Source organism: Neocloeon triangulifer, unplaced genomic scaffold (genome assembly GCF_031216515.1).
Source record: "Neocloeon triangulifer isolate White Clay Creek 2 clone unplaced genomic scaffold, ASM3121651v1 ptg000002l, whole genome shotgun sequence".
NCBI classification, from domain to species: domain Eukaryota; kingdom Metazoa; phylum Arthropoda; class Insecta; order Ephemeroptera; family Baetidae; genus Neocloeon; species Neocloeon triangulifer.
Window position 1 is genome coordinate 8,494,453 of NW_026775545.1, and position 20,682 is coordinate 8,515,134.

The 20,682-nt window shown below is 38.8% G+C and overlaps 2 protein-coding genes across 2 annotated transcripts in view; one reads left to right on the forward strand and one right to left on the reverse strand.

The window, feature by feature from the left end:
* LOC132203985 (regulator of G-protein signaling 9-binding protein-like) overlaps positions 1-20,611 on the reverse strand; it is a 32,772-nt gene extending 12,161 nt beyond the window's left edge. Inside the window, exon 1 of the mRNA XM_059632176.1 lies at positions 20,470-20,611. Within this exon, the coding sequence (XP_059488159.1) occupies positions 20,470-20,536 (67 nt within the window). The 5' untranslated portion in view covers positions 20,537-20,611. The remainder of the gene's footprint in view (positions 1-20,469) is intronic.
* On the forward strand, positions 11,020-13,324 carry LOC132204801 (thioredoxin reductase 2, mitochondrial-like). Its single transcript, XM_059633580.1, has 3 exons — positions 11,020-11,175; positions 11,685-11,902; positions 11,975-13,324. The coding sequence occupies exons 1-3, from the start codon at positions 11,160-11,162 to the stop codon at positions 13,220-13,222; spliced, it is 1,482 nt and encodes a 493-aa protein (XP_059489563.1). The 5' UTR covers positions 11,020-11,159; the 3' UTR covers positions 13,223-13,324.
* Positions 20,612-20,682: the final 71 nt, after the last annotated feature.

Genomic DNA, 20,682 nt, shown 5'->3' on the forward strand with positions numbered 1-20,682 from the left:
TGTGAATTAATTTTTGATGCTGCAGATTTCTCAAATTTTGCCACATTTTTATATTTTTTAATTAAAATTTTAGCTTTTTTAGTTTAAAATAAATATGTTAATTTTCTTTGAAAGAGCGAGACTAAATTTAAATTTATAAATATTATATTTATTACAACATTACTTTTCCATTAAAATTTCATCAATTTATTTTTCAGCATTTATATTTTTGTTAATTATTTATTACTTGACAAGTAAAACAAAAATTATTTATATTTTTAAAATATTATCAAGTAATTCAATCTTTGCTAGTGCTTTAAAATTTTTAATTTAACGATTTTACTTCCTTCAATTATTCTGTTTTTGCTTCATTATCAGCCACCCTCGTGCTCCCTCCCTTTCTTATACTTCACATTACTTTTTCATTCAACCACTTGTTTCAAAGAGCACATTTCTTCTCCATTATTTTGCTCCTTGCAAGTGGTCTCGAGGAGATTCTTCGGGACTGAATTTCGCGAAGTCTCTTCTTCTTCTTCTCCTCGACAAAGAGACCTCTGGCTGCCATTGTTGTTGTGCACAGTGAAGCCGTTTTGTGCGGGCCAAATAATAATAAAAAGTCTTCGTGCACGCAGTGGCGGCGGCACTTCTCCCTCTCGCCTGCTGTCGCTGTAAATCTCGACCGTCTTGCCAAAGGAACGCGGCAAGATAACTAATTTTCCATCATCCCGCACGTACTCCAGTCCACAAGCAAAAGCGTCCGGGGAGGAGGCTTTCCTGTATTATTAAATTTACCAAGTTTGACATATAAAAGAAAACGGTCGCCCGCCCACCAGCCTTCCAGCGGGCGGATAATAGAATCTTGCTTTTGAGCTGCTTCTTACTTGCCACTTTCTTTGCTTATTTCCTCCGCTCATGTCACGTGCCTAATTTTATGCTGCAGACAATTTTCTCCGGGAAATTACTGCCGTGGCCGGATTATGCGCGCCACTTTGCAGAGCAGGCAGGTGATTAATGTTTCGCACCCTTTCCCTTGCAGCAACCCCTGCCAAGGACGGCCAGGACTAACCAACTTTGATGACTGATGGTTATTATTTTGAGCGGGTAAATTTTCGTCTCCTGTAGCAAGAACGTGTGTGCCGAAAGTGCCTGCGGTCAAAGGCGTGTGTGGATGGAAAATCGCGCTCCGTCAATTAAATCGATTTTCCACTCCTTGAACAACGGACAATTACTGTAGGTTTGCTGGATATAATGACAGTTATGTGTGGGCTTGTTAAATATTATTATGCCAGGTTCTCTGAAATATGACTAGCGATTAAATGTGCAGGAAATGTTTTCTAGATACAGTACATTTACTTTCTGACCATTTCTGACGTAAAGAAATTTTGTTTCCTACGAAAGTTGAATTATACACTACTAGGCTAATATTATTCAAAACTATGAAAAAAAATACGAAAAAGTTAAAATTACAGCCGACTGGTTTAAGTATTAATAAATAATTCATTTTAAATATTCTTATTCTAATGATCCTAATTGTAACAAATCTTTTGCAATTTTATTTAAAATTCCAATTATTAATTACTAAAAAAATTACTTTTTTCAGGAAATTAATTTTATTTGAACTTAAGTTATACTACAATATTGTAAATAATTTTTTACTGTTATTTTGCTATAAATTTCTGCTGGAAAGTTATTTATTTTTAGCCCCATTTTCCCTAGAAATATCTTTATAACACATTTTAATTACAAATATAACAAATTGTGTGTAATGAATTAAAATGGAGAGGAAATAAAAAATCCTAGAGTTGTTGGGACTGTTGCGAGACGAGGACATTCTTTTGATCATTAATAGAATGAGGTTGTACGTCAATCAGTTGTGTAACAAGCTGCAGAACGACGAGTTTCGAGAAATAGGTATTGATTTAGAGGCAAAAGTTTCAATCTGACGTACGTGTGCCCATACAGCTTGGAAGATAAAAAAGCAGGGGCTTAGAGAATATATAGTCTGATTACTTTGTAGAACAGAGCGAGTTTTTTCTTACATTGCTCGAATCAATAAAAACTGTTGAGGAAAATTCCTATAAGCGAGATTTTCAATTTGCATTAGTGGATCGCCGTATCATTCAAGCCTGTATCGTTCTTGCAATGCGTCTGGAAATATATATGCAAAGGAGCTTCGCGCACCACCTGTTTATTGAAAGAGGGAGAATAAAAGTGGGCTCTTGGGCGCATCTAGGTCAGTCCTCTGCAGAGCTCAAACTGTTCCAGACACGTTGATGAGCACATTGTTTGTTATTTCCCTTCTGTTTCTGTCACCAACTACTCGATTCAAGTGGCGGACAAAACGCGGGGAAAAACGCTTCATTCTGCATGCATGCGGGGGTAGCTGTGGCGCCGCCGACCGGGCTGATCGATCCTTCGCGCGGACAATATATATGACACACTCGCGAATCACGCTATCCGACGCAATAAATCAAAATCAACCGGCTCTTCTTTCTTTTGTTACTCAGCAGGCTCCCGACAACTCATTTATCTTGCTCAATGCAAATTCGTTTCGCAAGCTCTTTCGACGTTGATTTTTCGCTTCCATCCAACACGGATTTGGGCCAAAACCAACAACGCTTGCCAATAATGACAAGCCTTAAGTGAAACTCGGTGACGCCTAAGTCAGTCATCGCGTGATGAAAGAGAGCAGTGAAAACTTGCAGGGGAATATTTTTTGTAATTCAAATAGTTCCATCGTGAAGCCCTTTTTTATTTATATTAAATGGTGTTAAAGAGGGAAATAAATCCTATTGATACTATTTAAAGCAAAACAATAATGAAAATTTACTGTCAAGATCGCATCCGAAACAGAAGTTTCTCTTGTTACACGACGATTATATTGCTTCCGTCAGGAAGCGACGACGAGAGCTGCCTCGGAGATTGTGCTAATATCCGGATATCCATTCAATCGATCTCTCAACGGGCTACGAACCTCTCGTCGTCCATGGCTGAGTGTAATTAAGCAAATAATGACGATGGCAATACCTCAACACCAAGTCCTTGGTACAAAGAGGCGACTCGGGTCGTCTAGCGCTCAGTTGGTGTCAAGGGACTACAGGCGGATAGAGAATCGATCTTGCTATGTTCGTGCTTTGAAAGTGGAATAAAATACACCAATTTTTCTCACTATTTCTGGTTATTTATTTAATCTATCTATCTATCTCTAATTTTTAATTTATAATACAAACTGTTCGAAAATTGGAGCCCTGCTCCTTTCAAATTTAATGTGTAATTCTGAAACCGAGCATAATAACGAATTCTTTAAAAAACGAAATAAATGTCATAATTTCAAATTTCATTAGAAATCTCAAGTTTCTCTCAAAACAGAATTAAATTGCAGTCTTCAGAATTGACAGAATTAAGTGTTGCGGTTTGCCTCTTTAAAGATAATCAAGTTTATTTAAATTTAAAGTTAAAATTTTCTTTGGTTTTCAGGGCTTTTTTGCTCGGACAGTTTTAGAATTTCCTTAGCAAGATAAAAATAAAATAGGAATATTATTATAACAACACAAACAAGACATATAATTCTCACAAACACTGAAACCAAAAATTTACAGCTGATTCAATCTTGTTAGGGTTATTTAAAGTTTTGAATCAAAATTTTGTTATTTTAACTCCAAATTCTCTTGAATGATTATGCCATTTAATTTGCTTCAAAGAAAAGATATGCAGTTTTTTTTTTACAGATTTGTATCTGTATTTTTAATTGCAATGAAAAATCCGAATGAAGTGTCCAATAACTTTCAGTCAGGGAATCCTTTTGTTTACGACACGGATGTAGCACAACAAACCCCTGAATAATGGGCCGAGCACGCTGACGTTATTAATAACACTGACACCTCCATTATTTATTCGCGCCTGCACGATCCACGCGTTGTTTAATGCGTTGTACCCAGCAGTGCCCTTCCTCCGCCGGCCCCATATTATCCATTAACTGCACCTTGCACCTCGGCGTCCAGGTGAGGTCAGATTGTTATAGGGCGCAATAACAACGGCAATCTGCGCCGCACCAATGTGCACACGTGCAAAGTACCGCACAAAGGGCTGCAGTACAGAGGAGGTGCGCATTTGCTTATCTATCAGTCGCGTGGCATTAATGATTCACCTGCCCTCGGCAAAGGGCAAACTTGTTCACACACACACACATGCAGGTCGGCTCGCTTGCGGCGACGTGAACTGATCTTTAATTAATGCTTAAAAACGACGAGAGCTCGTCTGTGCGCGCCACGGCACCGGGATTATCAGCTTGCCTACATCAGCTAATAGTTCCGTAGTTCGTTTCGTATTCAAATGAATTTAAAATGAGAACATAAATTAGACTAATTGCATTATCATTATCATACATTTGTCATTATTCAACGAAATTTTAAGGAAATGTAAAATTTCTTCTCCTTAGCTTCTGAAAGGATAAATAGAATAAGATAATAATACATAATTACCAGATGCCACAATTGCAAATTGAAATTTGTAAAAAATAATAATTTTGAAGAATTCAATTTCTTGCAAAATTAATTATTATTTTACTCGGTTACATATTGTATTGAATTTTAAAATGTTCGAATTTCGAGGGTGATCCAAAAGCCTAACCTTTTCCAGGTTAATTGCTTGGCAGGTTAAGTTATCCTAAGCCAGATTAATCCTTAGATCGCCCTCATTTACATAATTTACAGCATGGACACATGAAACCCTAGGTTTTAAAGTAGAACTTTTGAGATCAGCTGCCATTTTTATTTTTGTAACTTGGTTAAAGCACCGTTTTAATTTTTATTTATAAATAGAAAATATGTTTCATGTACGAAAGTAGAAAAATCTAATTTATGGAATAATTTAACAGCAATTTTGTGCAGTTTGAAGCAAATACCGAGCTTAAATATCTTGAAACTCATTTATTGTGCTGACTTGGCTGCAAAATCCAATTACCACTGTTGAATTTTTTTCAGACAATTAAGGCAATGAGAAAAGTGCCCTTTATCAATGTCGAAGCTCACACAACTCCCTGATCGAACAAGCGAGGGTGAGCGAAATAAATTTCAATCCCCGTTCGCATTTTAGAGCTGCCGTGCAGCTTTTGCTCCCAGGCGAGACGATTTTGGAAAACGCTCTCACGGTCGAACGGGTTTCGCAAACAAGGGGCGCGAATCAGGGAATTAACCTTTGGGCCCTATGTTTGTCTCGTTTGGCACCGAATGTATGCAAAACGGCTCAAATAACGTGCTGCCGTAATTCACGCTAATTTGTCGGCTTCTCTTTAATTGCGAGCGCGTCGCCTTCTCTAATCAAATTTGCCAGAGTCATCGCTCTCTGCGTCGAGCTTTGTCGTCGTTATTGTTGCCCAGGCGCCGAGCTTACGTCTGGCCGCTGTAATTATCATGCTGTGCATGCAGACGCTTGAAGTGGTTTGTCTTCGACGACACAATGCAAATTCTTTGTTGCTCGGAATAAAATGAAATTCCAACTGATGATGACTTCCAGCATCAGATATACTTCATCAATTTCATGGTTAATATAAACTACATAACATTCAAATAACTTGAAGTTTACATAAATTAATTTCATTAATAAAATGAAAATCTTTATCATTTTTGCAAATTTACTCTAAAAAAAAGCTTTCAAGATTCCTAAATTGAATAAAAATCTTCCATTTAAATTGATATGGTATAAGTAAATCAAAGCAGAATTGAATTAATTTTTAAACCCTTATATGATAAATGATGAATTGGACTTAACCTGGCTGAAAGGTAGTTTTTTAAACAAGCTGAACTACATAGTTTTTTTTTAAGAACTGCAGGCCCTCTTTGTATGGGGATGAAAATTTACAAAAATAATTTATAGACAGTAGAAGGTTGAAAAAAATGGTGATCACCTTTTTAATCTATTTGTCAGAAAAACTGAAATTTTACTACAATAAAGCCAAGATATGAGTTTTAATTAATTGAATAAATTAAAGTTTTAGAATAAACTGAAATCTCCTATAAGCGTATTTTTCATTTTTTATCACTTTTATCCATCCATAATAAAACCAGAGTATGTTTAGTTTATAATTGCTTTGTGCAGTCACTCCAGTTGGTGCTGCTCGTTTGGAAATTCGGCCCTGTGTGCAACCTGCAGCGAAATTCGCGAAACTTTTGCGGTAGTGCACTCTAGTGTGAAGTAACGGTGCAACTTTGAGATTAAAGTTGGCCGCAGACATTATTTGCAGTCATGTTGGTTGCTTGGTCGGCGCGCGGTTTCTCGGTTTGCGCGCCAAAGACTCGAGCCCGGAGCCATAGGGACCATGTGGCGGGCGCGAGTCCCAAAAGAACAGTTTAGCAGCTCGATGGAAGGTGAGCGGAGAGAGCAACCCTCGTCAAAAGCCAAAACACGCCTTAATCCAAAGAGCAGCCTGCACTCTTGATAAACTCGCGCAAATCACCTGCTCGGGAAATATTACCGCAAAAGTTTCAGAGGCGAAATCGAAGATAAAAAGAAAAAATGTCTGCGACAAACCCACACGAGATCGATTTTGTTTTCAAGAAACTTCTGGTCGCAGAATTTGACTGAAAAGGGAAGTCTGAATGGTGAGAGAGAAAAGCGTCATTTATCATTTCGCAACCAACAACAGCGGTTGATTTTTGCCCGCCTAAAAAGTGTAATATAGATCGGCTCTCCTGATACTCTTTTTTTTTGCCACTTGAGCAGAAACTTAGCCCAGTTTGTGGCCATAAATCGACTGCCGTGAGTGCGGTATGGTGGCGCGCCTTGGCCTCCTTTGTGTCTTGAGTGCAAGTGCAGAACTTGTTGGCAGCCATTGTGTTTGCGGGTACATTTAGCGACGGGCCTTTTTGCAATAATGCCCTGTTATCATCTCAAAGGTACAAAGGCAGAATGGAAACAGCTGCTGCGGGATGTTTTTCCAACATCCGCTTTCGCCATTAACAAGCACCGCAGTCAGATAGGGTGGATATAGGTCTTGCAGGTAAAACACACACTCACGAGTTAACTCTCTGAAGGCGCTTTAATCCGACCGGGACCTCCCTAGCAGGCTCAAGTCTCTCACTCTGCATTTTGCCACTCGGTCCTCTGACATCGGCAGGATGAGGGTGAATGATGATTAGAAAAAATCTGGTGAGAGGAAAAAGGGTCTAGAGAGGATTTCGCCATTAAGCTTTACCAGTTTGGTAATCAATCAAGCAAGGAAAAAAAATTAGTTTTTTATTAAAATAAATGCAAGGACTGTTGAAAAACAAAGTATTTTAACTATTATAGAGCAGAATGTAGACGATTACTTGAAATTTTAACTCTGAATTATTGTAACCTGTAATGCTGAAATAAGTACTCTAAAAGATTTAATAATAATATATTAAACAATTCAAAAGAAGAACCTAGGATTTCATGCGTTCGTGCTAAACATTCAAAAGAATTGATAAAAAAAAACTAATTGTAAGAGTTAAAAAAATATGCAGAAATTCATTTAGCAACAAATTCTGTCAACAGTTTAATTGTTTTTTAGAATTTGCAAGACATTTTGAGGGCAATAATTCCAAAGATTTCAGTGACGAATCCACGTTGAGTGTTAAATTTCAATTTAGGTGAAATATTAAGCATTCTCCTGGTTTCTTTATTTAATATTTATTGCAAAAATCTATTAAAATCTAACAAAATCTAACTAATAATAGTAAAATTTTGTAACGATTTACCCTACTATTAAACTTTTTAACTATAATAAATTATTTGAAATAAAATGCAAATTTTTAAATTTGGTATAATTTAAAATTATCATTTCATTGTTTTACATAAATTTCATGAGTAAATTCATAAATTTGTTCATATATTTAAAAAAAATTTAATGTTTAATGAAAAACAACTTGCTTAGGTAACTGTAAAAACTATGTAATTTTGTAGATTTGTGCAATTACTAATAAATTTGTGCTCGTTGTTGATACCCTTTCTGCTCATTTTCGCATCCCAATCTTTTTTGTATTGACTTTAGAAGAATAATCAATACTAATGACTGCACTTTATTTTTTATTTTTTTCCAAATAGATTTAAAGATCGATTGCTTAAAAATATCACAAGTATTTTATTTAAATTATAGAGATCACTTTTTATGTTACAAACTTATTACATAATAATTAATATATATCTTATATTAATTAATAGCTGTTCAAAGTCTTTATTATACGGTTGTGTTATTTTAAAAATAAGTGAAGTTGCAAAGAAAATACTCTACTTTTGTAAGGGCAATATTATTTCAGTATATGGCAAGTTGTATATGAGCTGAACTCAATATAGTTTTGCGGGATGGCTAACCATAAGCAATCAGCCCCTGCTCTTGAGTGAAATCATTTTGCACCTAACCCTCTGTATATAACTGTTCAGTCTGTTCAAATAAAACTGAAGCCCTTGGGCGCGGCTGTGGTGAAAATCAAACGTCATGTGTATTTGTGTGCGCGAAAACTCCACACTAGCTCATATCGGCCCTTATAGCGTATTATATGGAGTTGCAAAGTTGGCCGCGGCTTGTTTGTTTGCAGCGCGTTTGGCCCGAAACCGCAAGAACTTTGGTTGGGCGCTAACAAATTTATATACACGCGGAGGCAATTCTTGGGGATGAGGGTTTTGTGTGCTATAAAAAGAGAGGCGGAAGTGCGGAAACTTAATTTTACACGCCCGCATGGCGAGAAAGCCGCTCAAAAGTTCCGGTCGGCCTCTTTTGTAGCTCGTGGGAATTCTTTTTCTGCGGAGAAAATTCGCCAGTGGGCAAAAAAATGGCGGTGGTGCGGCCAATTAATAAAACCGGCGTTAAATCATGCCTCGGCGGGGTATTAAACGCGGCGGCGATAATGGCCTCGCGGGTGGTTAAGCCAAGGACGGACTGCTATTTGTTTCAGGAAGGACAAAAAGCAGAGCGACGTGACTCGAATGGCATTCCTTTTGTGACGTCACACAAACAGTAATTGCTTGCGTAGTCATGCATATGATGTGACGATCAAAATTTTTTAACCATTTTTTTCCGTTGTTGTCATGCGAGTTATGGCAGAGGTGTTTGTTTGCTCTCGTCCAGCAAAAGTTTTGCAGTCTCGTGAAGTACAAAAAAAAAGTGAAATTATTCTTTGCAAAACGTCGCAAGTCTTATTTATTCTGCAGCCGGCGGCTCGGTTTTAATACAAAAGGGGAAAAGGACAGGCAAGTTTTTTTTAAACATTCTGCTGCCAGGACTGACTGTTTTTCTTCGTTTCAGCAACAGTCGCGGCTGCTTAGAATTTCTGGGTCTCACTTTGGCGAAGTGCCTGGAAAATCCAGCTGATGTAAATTTATTTACTAAATTTTATAAAACTATCCGTTTTTTATCTTTTTAGTAAACAAAGATAAAAATTAATATGGACCAAATTTAACAACCGATGCAAATAAAATGATAATAGAAATAATAAATTTTTATACGTGGAAAAATTCAACCGCATTATTTTCTTTATTGTGTGTAATTAAAATTCTTGGTAAAAATGAAATGGTAAATCCTGTTACAAAAAGCTTTACGGTTTCTGCAATTTTTTAAATTTAGAAAATATTTTGTTATATAATTTGAGCTTGTGCTTGAACTCTTTACCGCCCTTTACTAATAACACCTTCTATTTAATATTAATTTCTACTTTATTTCAAGAGATATTTGGTAAAAGATAGTAAAATAATCTATTGATTTAAAAAAAAAATATTTCATAAATCAAATTAATTATTTTCTTTAATAAAACGTTACATTTATTTTAAAAATGTAACTCATTTTTTGGTTTTGTTAACTAATAATTTAACTTCACCGCGTTGTCAGTTTGCGTGCTTTTGTCTTCGCAACTCGAAATTTATGATTTTCATTCTTCACAATAAAAAAACTTGGATTAAAGAGTGAAATTTGTTTGGCGAGTAATAAATGAGTGAAATGAAAAAAGGGTGCCGCTGACGGGGAGCAAAAATATCATATTACTTTTTTGCGTGTGGGCTTTGCAAAAGTGAAAAAACGGATCTGCTGTGCAATGACGGGAGAGCCGTGTGGAGTGCTGATGAGGGCTCTGAAATGTGCTGAAAGCGCTTTTGGCGGCGCGAAATTTATCAATACAAAGGTCTGCTTTTTGCTAAAATTCCATCAGCCGTAACATTTGCATCCGTACGCCGATCGAAGGCGAAAGGACTGATTGAATTCACTGCATATATATAAGAGAGTCTTTTGATTTTTGATACATGCTGTGCATTTGCGGCCCGTTGCATACCCACAACAATAGCCCTGCCTGTTGGGTGTTGTTTTACATGATGAGTTATGCATGCAGCACCGGCCACTCTCATCCATTATTCGCAATGCGCCTCTCTGCCTTGCTGTGCTCCATTTTCGCTGGAGCAATAAAAAAAAAACGAGCCGAACGCGGTGGCGCTTCTCAATTAGGGGTGGAATTAATTTGATCCCGTTTCGTTCATTAATAACAGATCAGCGTGATGAACAAACTGCGGTATAATGAATTCCATTCGATGTCCCATGTCATATCGCTCGCAATTGATTCCAGTGGTAAACATTTGGCATATTATTATTGAGGTTTAGCTAGGTTTAATTGGCCCGTGACCTTTCACAAGTAAAAATTCATCAATTTTCACGATTAACTTGTAATTATCTTTAAATTTAATCTACTTGATTAAATGAAGCTCTAGAAATTGATTTATCAAAAAAAAGTGAATAATATGATGAGTTCATGAGTTGATGACACAGTAGTGTACTATTGTAAATACAAAAACAGTCACGGTCAAAAGGTCACTTGAAGGCACTAATGATGGAACTTTGTTCTGCCTCTAACAATGAGTCGAGTTCAGACAATACAAAAAATCCCCCCGACAGTGCCGATCTGTTGAAACGTGTTTGACATCAGGAAAATAATGCGTTTTCATCACACAGGCCTACAGTTGGAGGCGCACGCACGTCTCCCTCCACAATTTATTTGTGGTGCAGTGAGTTTTTGGGGGGCGAGGTGCGTTGCATTGATGCATTCCACCCGGCTCAGTTGTCAGCTGTTGTAGTCGAGCATTGCACTTTTGTATCTGTCTATTCTTTGGATCCTGTACAAAATTTACCGAAAATTCGCAGAAAAGCGGAATTTTTAGCACTTCTTTTTACCAGGCGGTCCAAGATGAGTGCATCAGAAGGTAAATTCTGTTCCAATATAACGTTTACACCTGATTTACACACGTTCCCCAAAATGACAAATTTCTTTTATCCAGAGATTTAATTAGCCTATGAAATCAATAAAGAAATTTCCAATAAAATTATTGGGAAAAATAATATTATTAAAAGAGTAGTAAATTAATGTAGCTATATTGGTCATTAATTCATCGAAAAAAAATGTGAAGTTATATATAATTTTTTTTTAAATTTTTATAAAACATTTTATATTCTTTTTGTAACAGAAATTATTTTATAATTTCATGCGTAATTTAATTATTATACTTGATTAATATGTTTAAAACTTTTAACCATTGTTGCTATTTTTGTGTTTGCCTTTGCTGCCTTGTATGCATAAACCATTGCTCAAAAGTAATTAAAGAAATTTTGTAAGATTTGGATTTAAATTAATTAAAATAATGCGCATGCATATGCATTTAAAAATTAAATTATTAAAAATACAAAAACAAATTGAGTTGTTAAACTTTCACAGGCATGGCAAAGTGTGATTTACTGGTAATTGGAGGCGGTTCTGGTGGCCTAGCTTGTGCCAAAGAAGCAGCGAACTTTGGCGCTAAAGTGGTGCTTGTGGACTACGTCTTGCCCAGTGTCCGAGGGACCTGCTGGGGCATTGGTGGCACCTGCCTCAACGTAGGATGCATTCCCAAGAAGTTGATGCACCACTCTGCCCTTCTGGGTCTGTGCCTCAAGGTATAAAAATTTACCGTTTCTATCTTTATACTTAAATATATAAATATTACAAAAATTATTTTAAATTTTCAGGACGCCAAACACTTTGGTTGGTCGGTGAGTGAGGAAGTGAAATTCAACTGGAAAACCCTTCGAGACAACATAGCAGAGCAAATCAACTGCACCAGAACTGCCATTCTAGAAGAGCTGCAAGCGTCCGGCATCGAGTACATCAATGGCCAGGCGTGTTTTCAAGACAAAAACACCATCATGGTCAACATGAAGGACCAGTCCATGCGCCTCATTCAAGCAGACAAAGTGGTCGTTGCCGTCGGCATGCGTCCCAAGTACCCAGACGTCCCAGGCGCCCGCGAATACGCCATCAGCAGCGACGACATTTTCAGTCTGGAAACTCCTCCTGGAAAGACTCTGGTGGTAGGCGCTGGATTTGTTGGAATGGAGTGCGCCAGTTATTTGCTGAGCCTGGGCTTCCCTGTGACTTTGATGACCAGGTCGCCACCTTTGCAGCGTCTCGACAAGCAGATGGTGTCCCTGGTCATGCGAGACATGGCGGACGCTGGCCTCCGAATTTTGTCTGGCGGTCTTACCACTAGTCTATGCAAAACTCCTGAAGGCACCATTGAGGTCAAGTGGGAGGACCTGGACAAAAAGTTGAGCTCGGAAACGTTCGACACTGTATTTTACTCTATCGGACGTGAAGTGGACATTGAACACCTCTGCCTGGATCACATTGGAGTTAAAACCTCCGCGTCTGGGAAAATAGTTGTTGACCTTCAGACTGACCAAACCAGTTTGGACAACATTTTTTCCATCGGAGATTGTGCTGCTGGTGTGCCAGAATTGGCCCCTGTTGCTCAGATGAGCGGCAAATTGCTGGCTGGGCGACTTTTTGGCCAAAAGAAGCTGCACATGGACTACAAAAACATCCCGACTTGTTTGTTCACCACTTTGGAATATTCGAGTGTGGGGCTGTCTGAGGAAAAGGCCATTGAGTTGTACGGAGAGGACGGCGTCCAAGTTCACCACATGTATTATGTGCCGACCGAATTCACTTTAGCAAAAAGGGACAGCTCCAAATGTTACTTGAAAGTGATTTCCTCAACTGAAATTGAGAAAAACACAGTCCTGGGTGTTCACTTTGCTGGACTCAATGCTGGCGAAATTATTCAGGGTTTTGCCTGCGCCGTCAAATGTGGACTCACTCTGGACCAGCTTTTGAGCACCGTGGGCGTTCATCCGACTGTGGCCCAAGAGTTTACCAAGCTGAGAGTGCGAAAGGGCGACGGACCGTGCCCAGGCCTTCCCGATTATTTTGGATGATTTCAAAATTCAATTCGTTACCAAAATTTTGAAAAAAAATATAATGTTCTTTTGTTGATTAATATAAAACAATATAATAAACTGATTTTCTAAATTTATGAATAAAAATAATAATTATTTGGTATTAAAACCAAATTATTTTAACATATTTTTTCAGTTTTGGCTACAATTGATAATGGAGAACTTTTGCTTGTTGAAAATCAAACAAAGCTAGGCACCGCGCAAGAGATCTGGGAATTGAGCTCCCCTTCCACTAGCAGGCGCGAGCAAAATCTATTCAAATAGCATGCAGCACTGTGGCGCGCCGGCAATCATTTTCAAATTAGATATCCTGAAGGAAAGTGAGACCGGGCGAGAACAAAGGCTCGTTCTCTCTCGGCTACATTGTAATTTTGGGACCAATTCAATAATACTGATTGTGAGCAGCAAAGAGAAATTAAGGCTGGGGGAGACCTTACTTAGCTGCACGATTGCTCTTCGAGGCTGCCGGACCGCTCCCGTGCCGAGCGCATTAGACTCTCCTTGGTTGCCATGGCGACACAGATCTCCTTTGTACGCTCACCAGCTTGTTTGTAGCAAAAATTAAAAAGCTGGTTGTAGCAAGAACGGCGCGACACATACAGCAATCGATCCCTCCGCTTTTCTATCTCTGCGTAAGTGTCACTCTCTTGCTGTCGGATGCACGTTGACTTTTTGTCGGCAGCCGCGTTAATCTCCTAATAATGTGGCAGGCGCAGAATCTACTTTCGCAGCAAAAGACGCGGCGCTAAAAGCTTTTTTCGCCGATGAGACCAACTCTGTTTTCAAGAATTATAGGACAATGAGAGATGTGTGTGAGTGACAGCCTGGGGGAAACTGCCTAGAAAATAAGCTCTCAAAGAGATTTTTTATGTCATGTCTTCATAAAATTGCTCCTGCACAAATAAACGCTTATTATGCCGGATTTTCTTTTTCACGCACAAAGGGATCGAATTTATTTTCCATCAAACTAGGACTCACCCGTGCCTTGTTTTGAAAGTATTATATATTATATTATAAAAATGTTGCATACTTGATATTCCTTATGTGTACCAGCTTTGAAAAAGCTCTGCTTTTTTATGCAGAATATTACAAAAAAAAAAGGTCTGTGTCAGCTCAAATACCAAAAGCATGAGCTGAATTTCAAGAGAAACACTCTTTTGGCATAATACGGTGAACCAGCGAGTGCTTGTTACTAATCCAATGAACAAACACTTGTTAAGCAGCAAAGCAAGCGTATTTGAAATTCATGCATATTCATACGACCAACGTCTGCCTCGCGACAAAGTAAACGTTGTGTGTATGGATCTCTCGGCTCACAGGTTCGCGCGTCGCGCCAAAAGCGGAGAAACTCTCATCTCATTGTCAGAGGTGAGCATTATATTTTTGGCACAGCTAATTTGCCATTGCTTAATTTTGCATGCAAACTAGCGCGACACTCTAAAGTGCGGCCCTTTTAAAAAATTACTAAGCAGCGTGAAATTAAAAGCGAAGGGAAACTCTGAATTTTTAGGACCTGGGCCGAATAAATATTAGGCCTCACGTCGGCGTGTGCGTGTTTGCTCAGCAAATCTCAGTGTGCCGTTTGGGGAGAAGCTTTTTAATCAAGTTGATGGATTCTGTGCAAAGAGCTGCACGAATTTACTTTTCCTCGGAAGGTATACACACGACGTATGATTTATTTATGTTGCAGCACCCGAGAGAATAATTTGGTTCGCAAATTGAAAATTCGATTGCTCGCCTCATTGTTGCGACATCTGGTTGAATAAATATTGACGCAGCGCTCGTCTTTCCGCTGATTAATTTCCTAATTGGATTTATCACGCAAGGTACACACACACACTCGTGTAATCGAATTTTAATTTAATTTACAGCCTCTCCTTTTTGCATGTTTACTCCAGTTTGCTCGTGAAGAGCGCTGTTTGAACACACGCGAAGCAGGAAAAGCTATAAATTTCGCACGCGAATGAATATTAAATTTCACTTCACGGCCACGCAATTTGCATATTTATCGCGCCCGATCGCGCCCGCCAGCAACCACATGTTTGCGCTCTCGTCCGCCAGAAATCCTCGCCACACAGAGCGAAGAGAAAACAAAGCCTTGCAAAAGTAAAACGAGCTTTATCTCTCCTACACGTTGCTTTTTGTTCCCGGCTCTTTAAGAGGGTCGTCGCAAAAAGGAATCCTGATTGGATCCAATTCGGTTTGTCTTCAGGTCAGCGGGTCCTCCTTTGTAGCAAAGATGAAGGGGCTTTCGTTGCCTCTTCCCTCGTTTGACCCGCAATCTCTGCGCTGATCACCGCCAATGAATGCGCCTTTTGATTCCGACAACAAACACACGTCCGCACAAAAGGATGATAAAACCGGCTGCCTCTTCATGATCAAAGCTTCGCATTTCGCCTGCTTTTGGGCAAACCGCACAACTTTGCAAATAAAGAGGGCGCTTTAGTTCAGATAATCCAGATTTAGCGTTTGGAAAATCGGATTCTAGAAAGCTTCAGCAGTTATTAATAATGTTAAAAAATAAATAAAAGGATTCTTTCAAATGCAGTATTTTTTATCAAAGTTGAAAATATACTCTGCTATAAAATTATTTGCTGAAGTTATCTGACAATTTTTGTTTAAATAATCTTGCTACAATTTAAATTTTGTGTAATTCATGTGAAATATTTAGAGAGGCATTATTTACATTGCAATAAAATTTGGAAATTTTCTGCTTCAATCAGTTCAATGCAAATAAAAACTTTTATTTTTGGAAATTTCCTAGGAAAGTCACAGTTTGCTCGCAATTTATCGACATTTCGTACCAAAATAATTAACGAAAAGTTAGTTCCGTACACGTAAATTCCTCCACGCAAACCTGCTCGGCTCGTACGTCATGCCAGTTGCATACCAACGACATTCACAGGCGTTTTCCAATACTCAGCCGACCAATTCGTTCAGCTCGCTCGATTTCAAATCAGTGAACAATTTTCAGCACAGAGAAACGGAGGGTAAAATGTTAAGTGAACTCTGCTTTATTTTCTCTATATTTGGACAGTGGCAGCCAAAGTTATTGCGGTGCTCAACAGCAGAACGTGCCTGACGCGTTGGCCAATAATAAAATAACGCGACAGCTATTTGTACAGCAGCAATATCGCCGCTTTGTGTTATGGTCACGGCTCCTTCTAGCGATAATTGAAAATCAATATATATAATGTTTACAGAAACACAACTGGCGCTGCGAGAGAAATTCACTTTTACAATTTTTTTTTTTGCCATTGTCAAGAATTGTGGATCAACTTTTTCTCTGGTGGTCGACAACAAAGGCGCATACGACAGAAGTGCGGAACGCGAACACAAACCCTTTCATCTAATAATTTATCATCTGAGTCGGGGGGAGATTCCTTTCAAGGGTACTGCTAAAAATTTTAAAAGTCCGCAGGACGCCTACCCGTAGGAGAGTGACTGCTGGCATTCCTCAGCAGGCAAAGTCGTTGGAATGTTTTAATTTGAGAGAATATAATTCGTACTCAAGAATTTATAGCAGTCGTCGTCAATGTCAACAGAGCTCTTGCTGGAACGGAGAAAAGACGCAGGTATGGAAGCAAAATAAAAAAATTTAAACTGCGAGATAATATAGTCAGTTGTCATGTTTGTTTGTTTATTGGGGTTTTCTGAGAAAAGTTGAAATTTTTCACGAAAAGCAAACAGAATTATTTGTTTAAAAAAAATTAGCTCCTAAAAAGGAAAGGAGATAATTCAATCAAATGTTTGTGTTGACCTATGTAATAAAATTAATTTAATATAAAAATTTATACAATTTCTACAATACATATTTTCCAAAAAATTCAATTGTTAAATTATTTTAATTATTGGTAAGATAAGGTAAGATATAAAAATAAAATTGGCTCAAAAAGTTGCATTTAGTCTAAAAAATCTCAAAGATAATAAGTTTGTCTTTTTCTGGCAGAGCTGACTTATATTCTTTCACAATTTTTTATGAAGAGCACATCTGGGTGAAGCAAAAAATATGATTGACTTACTTCCAGAGTCGCATTTCAACTCAAAAAGATCCCCTAGTAAGAATAAATTTATTCAAATTTCGTTTCACTGAAACTGCAAAAAAGGGAATTTTGCTGGAAGCATGCTGGGAATTCGACAGGGTGTGTGGCCTCCCCTCTGCGCCGCCCTAATTCCTCGCTTCCAAATGCAAAGCAATTCGCTCTCATCGCTCTCTCTGCCCTCTCTGTTCATTTCTTTTGTCGGCTGAACCGCACCCGCGGCATGCAGATCCACGGCACAAGACCCGACTGACATCAGTATGCAGTTTCGTGGTGGTAGGATTTTTTTATTTTGCGGAACGGCGCGGCATCATTATTATCAGCACGACCGGGGCGGGAAAAGAGCAGGGCGGAGGAAATTGCTCCGAGGAAATTCGAAGCTTTTATTGCGAGAGGACGGATCGATTCGATTATTATCTCGCGAACAATGATCTTTTCTGCAAATGATAAATGTCGCTAGAGCTTTTTGCGGACTTTAAAAGCGACACTTCGCCTTCATGCCGTCGCGCAGGATGCAAAATTTAACGATCGTCGGCGTCTCGAGCGATTTCGGAAATCATTCGTGGGACTTTTGCGGCCGTATTTCACATTATATTATACATTCAGGATCGCTGCGTCACTGCTGCGAGGGAAAATTGTAAATAATACGTCACATGCACAGAAAGAACCTCTAGCTTTTCATGCGATACGCCTTCTTTAGAATCACTCTCGGCGCTTGAAAAATTCAGAGCCGCTGCAACGCGAAAAAAACTGTTGAGAGCTTCTTTTGTGGATAGCGCGAATGCAAAATAAAAAATAAAAAAAACACGCGAGGGTGCGATGGCACACATTTGCATTAATGCTGCCAAGTGGAACGCGCCGTGAGCCGTGTAAAGAAGAAGGCAAAAACCAAGAGACAGGTTCATTCACTAAAAGCGTTTTAATTAAGACGCTGAAGGTAAAACTCTCAACGAGAGCCTCGAAAACAGATTAATGGACCAGAGAGACTATAGCGGCGAGCGCTGCTTTTGTTTGCCAAGCGCTTAAAAACTCAGTCGACTAATCCATCTATCAGGTGCTTATTAAAAATCCCTCCCTTTGATGCAGACCTGCTTCAAACAAATGGCAATTGTGCAGTTTTAAGTCCGGATACCTTTTAAAATTCTAAATGAAACAATTAAAAAAAATAAACAATTTAAATATGTTACCATAATATCTTCTGCATTATTTTATTTGTTTATCAATTTGCCCGTTTTTTTTTAGCAAAGCTTTTGCTGCAACAAGAGGCCCGCAGTCACTTCATAGACCTTGCTCTTTTCTCCGGAGAGCAAACAATCACTTGGAATCAAACTCTTTATTACGGCGGAGGCACGCGTTGCGCCCTTTGCGCTCACAGGTGGCAGCAAAACAAATCGCCTCCGTGCCAGAGCCACCCCCTGACCGCCGGCACACATGCATGCACACGGCAATCATACCGCTTATCGACCTGCTGTGCGCGATCTGCTCCGTCGTTCTCCGCACGCCCGGCGCCCGGAACGCGGCGGAGCAGTCGGACGACGGCGCTTCCAGTTCGCATCTCTTGGCCCATTGTGCCGCACTCGCACTCGACTGAACTCGACGTGTGCTCTCGGCACAAACAGGTTGGCATTAAAATGCGGAGCTCGCCCGTCGCGGAAATGATCGCCGACGAGGCCCAATTTCCCTTTTTCTCCCCCTCGGTCGCGTTTCACTCGCTGGTCTTTATCGTACAGACTTTTCCACACTCGAAATATGAATGAAAAAATGTCATTTCCATCGACGAAATTTATTTTGATTGGATTTGAGAAAGAGGGTGATTTGTGATTTTTTTGGAGAAATAGGAACTCTTAAAGGGGTTTTTAATTGACGAGAAAAGTTCTAGCTGGTGAAAATTTGGTTTAGTTATGAATTTTGCTGATAAAAGCTTTTAGGAGACATTTGCTAAGTGTATTGTAAAAAGAAATTTCAGCTATGAAAAAATTAAAATGAGATTGCTGGTGAACAGAATTTGATTTTTTTTTAAATTCTGATGCTATAATATAATAAATTACTTTTGACAAAATAGGTGATTTAATTTCGCAAAATATGTGATTTCAAAATAATAAAATTGTAAATAATTCAATATTTGTTGTGCATTTAGCTCTGTTTGGCAACCAGGTTGATTATTATAAGTGTTGAGTAGTTTTAATATTCGCAAACAATTTAAAAAGTCTTAAAATACATGAAAACTCCCCAAACCCTAGTTTATTTTGACAATTTCAGCGTGGAAACTCGTAAAATCTGCTATACTTTTCGTAATTTCACCCGTTTATTGCGTAGCGCCAATTTCCATTTTCTTCAGCGTGCAATTTATTTTTGGCGCTTTGATTAATGCACCCTTATTATGGTGTCGGCGCCCATATATGTCTCCGCGTCCCAAGGGAAATGGAAAAATATGCGCACTTGGAAAAGTGCCTATTCGTCTCCCACGGAGAAAGAAAGAGATCACAAAGTTATTGCACGTAACGCTATGGAAATAGAAATTCAATTTTGCCGATCGTAAATCTCTCATGTTAACAAAGTCGCTTGCTTGTGATTTGTTTTCCACGTGTTCTGGCATACGCAGAGAAAAAAAAGAGGGAGAGCGAAACCACTCGCACATCTGCAGAGAGGCTGAAAGAAGGTTGGGGGCAAAAATGTGACGTCGTCTAAAATAATGTAGTTTGATGTGGTACTTTCCACAATCCTTCTCAGTTTCCGAATGCAACAGTAAATTTTTACAAAAAAAATCTTTGGTCTCAAAACCATAATTTTCCTTCAGACCTGCGCTGTTTAAACTATGGCCTGGCAGATTTTGCTAAAAATTAAATAGTCTGAATAAATAAAAACATTTTAAGAATTTTTTGACGAGGAAAAAAGGGCCATTTTTTGACGCATAGGAGCAGTTTATACGAGGAGTTCCTGATTACAACGATAAAAATTGCCAAATTTATCTTTATCAAATGGTCCATGTTCACAATTGTACATGAAGACCTTAATAAAAAAAACTTCTGAGTCACGAGAAAGGGTATTATTTCTAATTTTTTTTTTCAATTATTCGTAATTTTTGTAACAATGATATTATTTGTGTGAAAAAGCACCACTCTGGCGCTCTTGTCTAAATTTTAAGTAACAAATTGATTGAAAATTCAATTATTGGACTTGTCCTACCTCTGGCCTTGCGTTCCTTCTTGGGGTTGGCGGAGCTCGGGCCAGGCATCGACGAGTTGCGGTACATGGTGCCCTGCACTGGAAGCGCAGCCCTCACCCAGGCCCCGGTGCGTAGGTCAGTTGTGGTCCTCGTTCACGAGCAAGCGAGTCAGCACTGCTGGTTTTCAACAAGTGCGCCGCGAAAGAACCGAGGCGGCGCCAACAATCGCCTCA

Bases quoted from the DNA above. Each gene is read 5' to 3' on its own strand.
- LOC132204801 (XM_059633580.1), top strand. The intron at 11,903-11,974 runs GTATAAAAATTT...TTAAATTTTCAG, and splicing joins TTCTGGGTCTGTGCCTCAAG to GACGCCAAACACTTTGGTTG.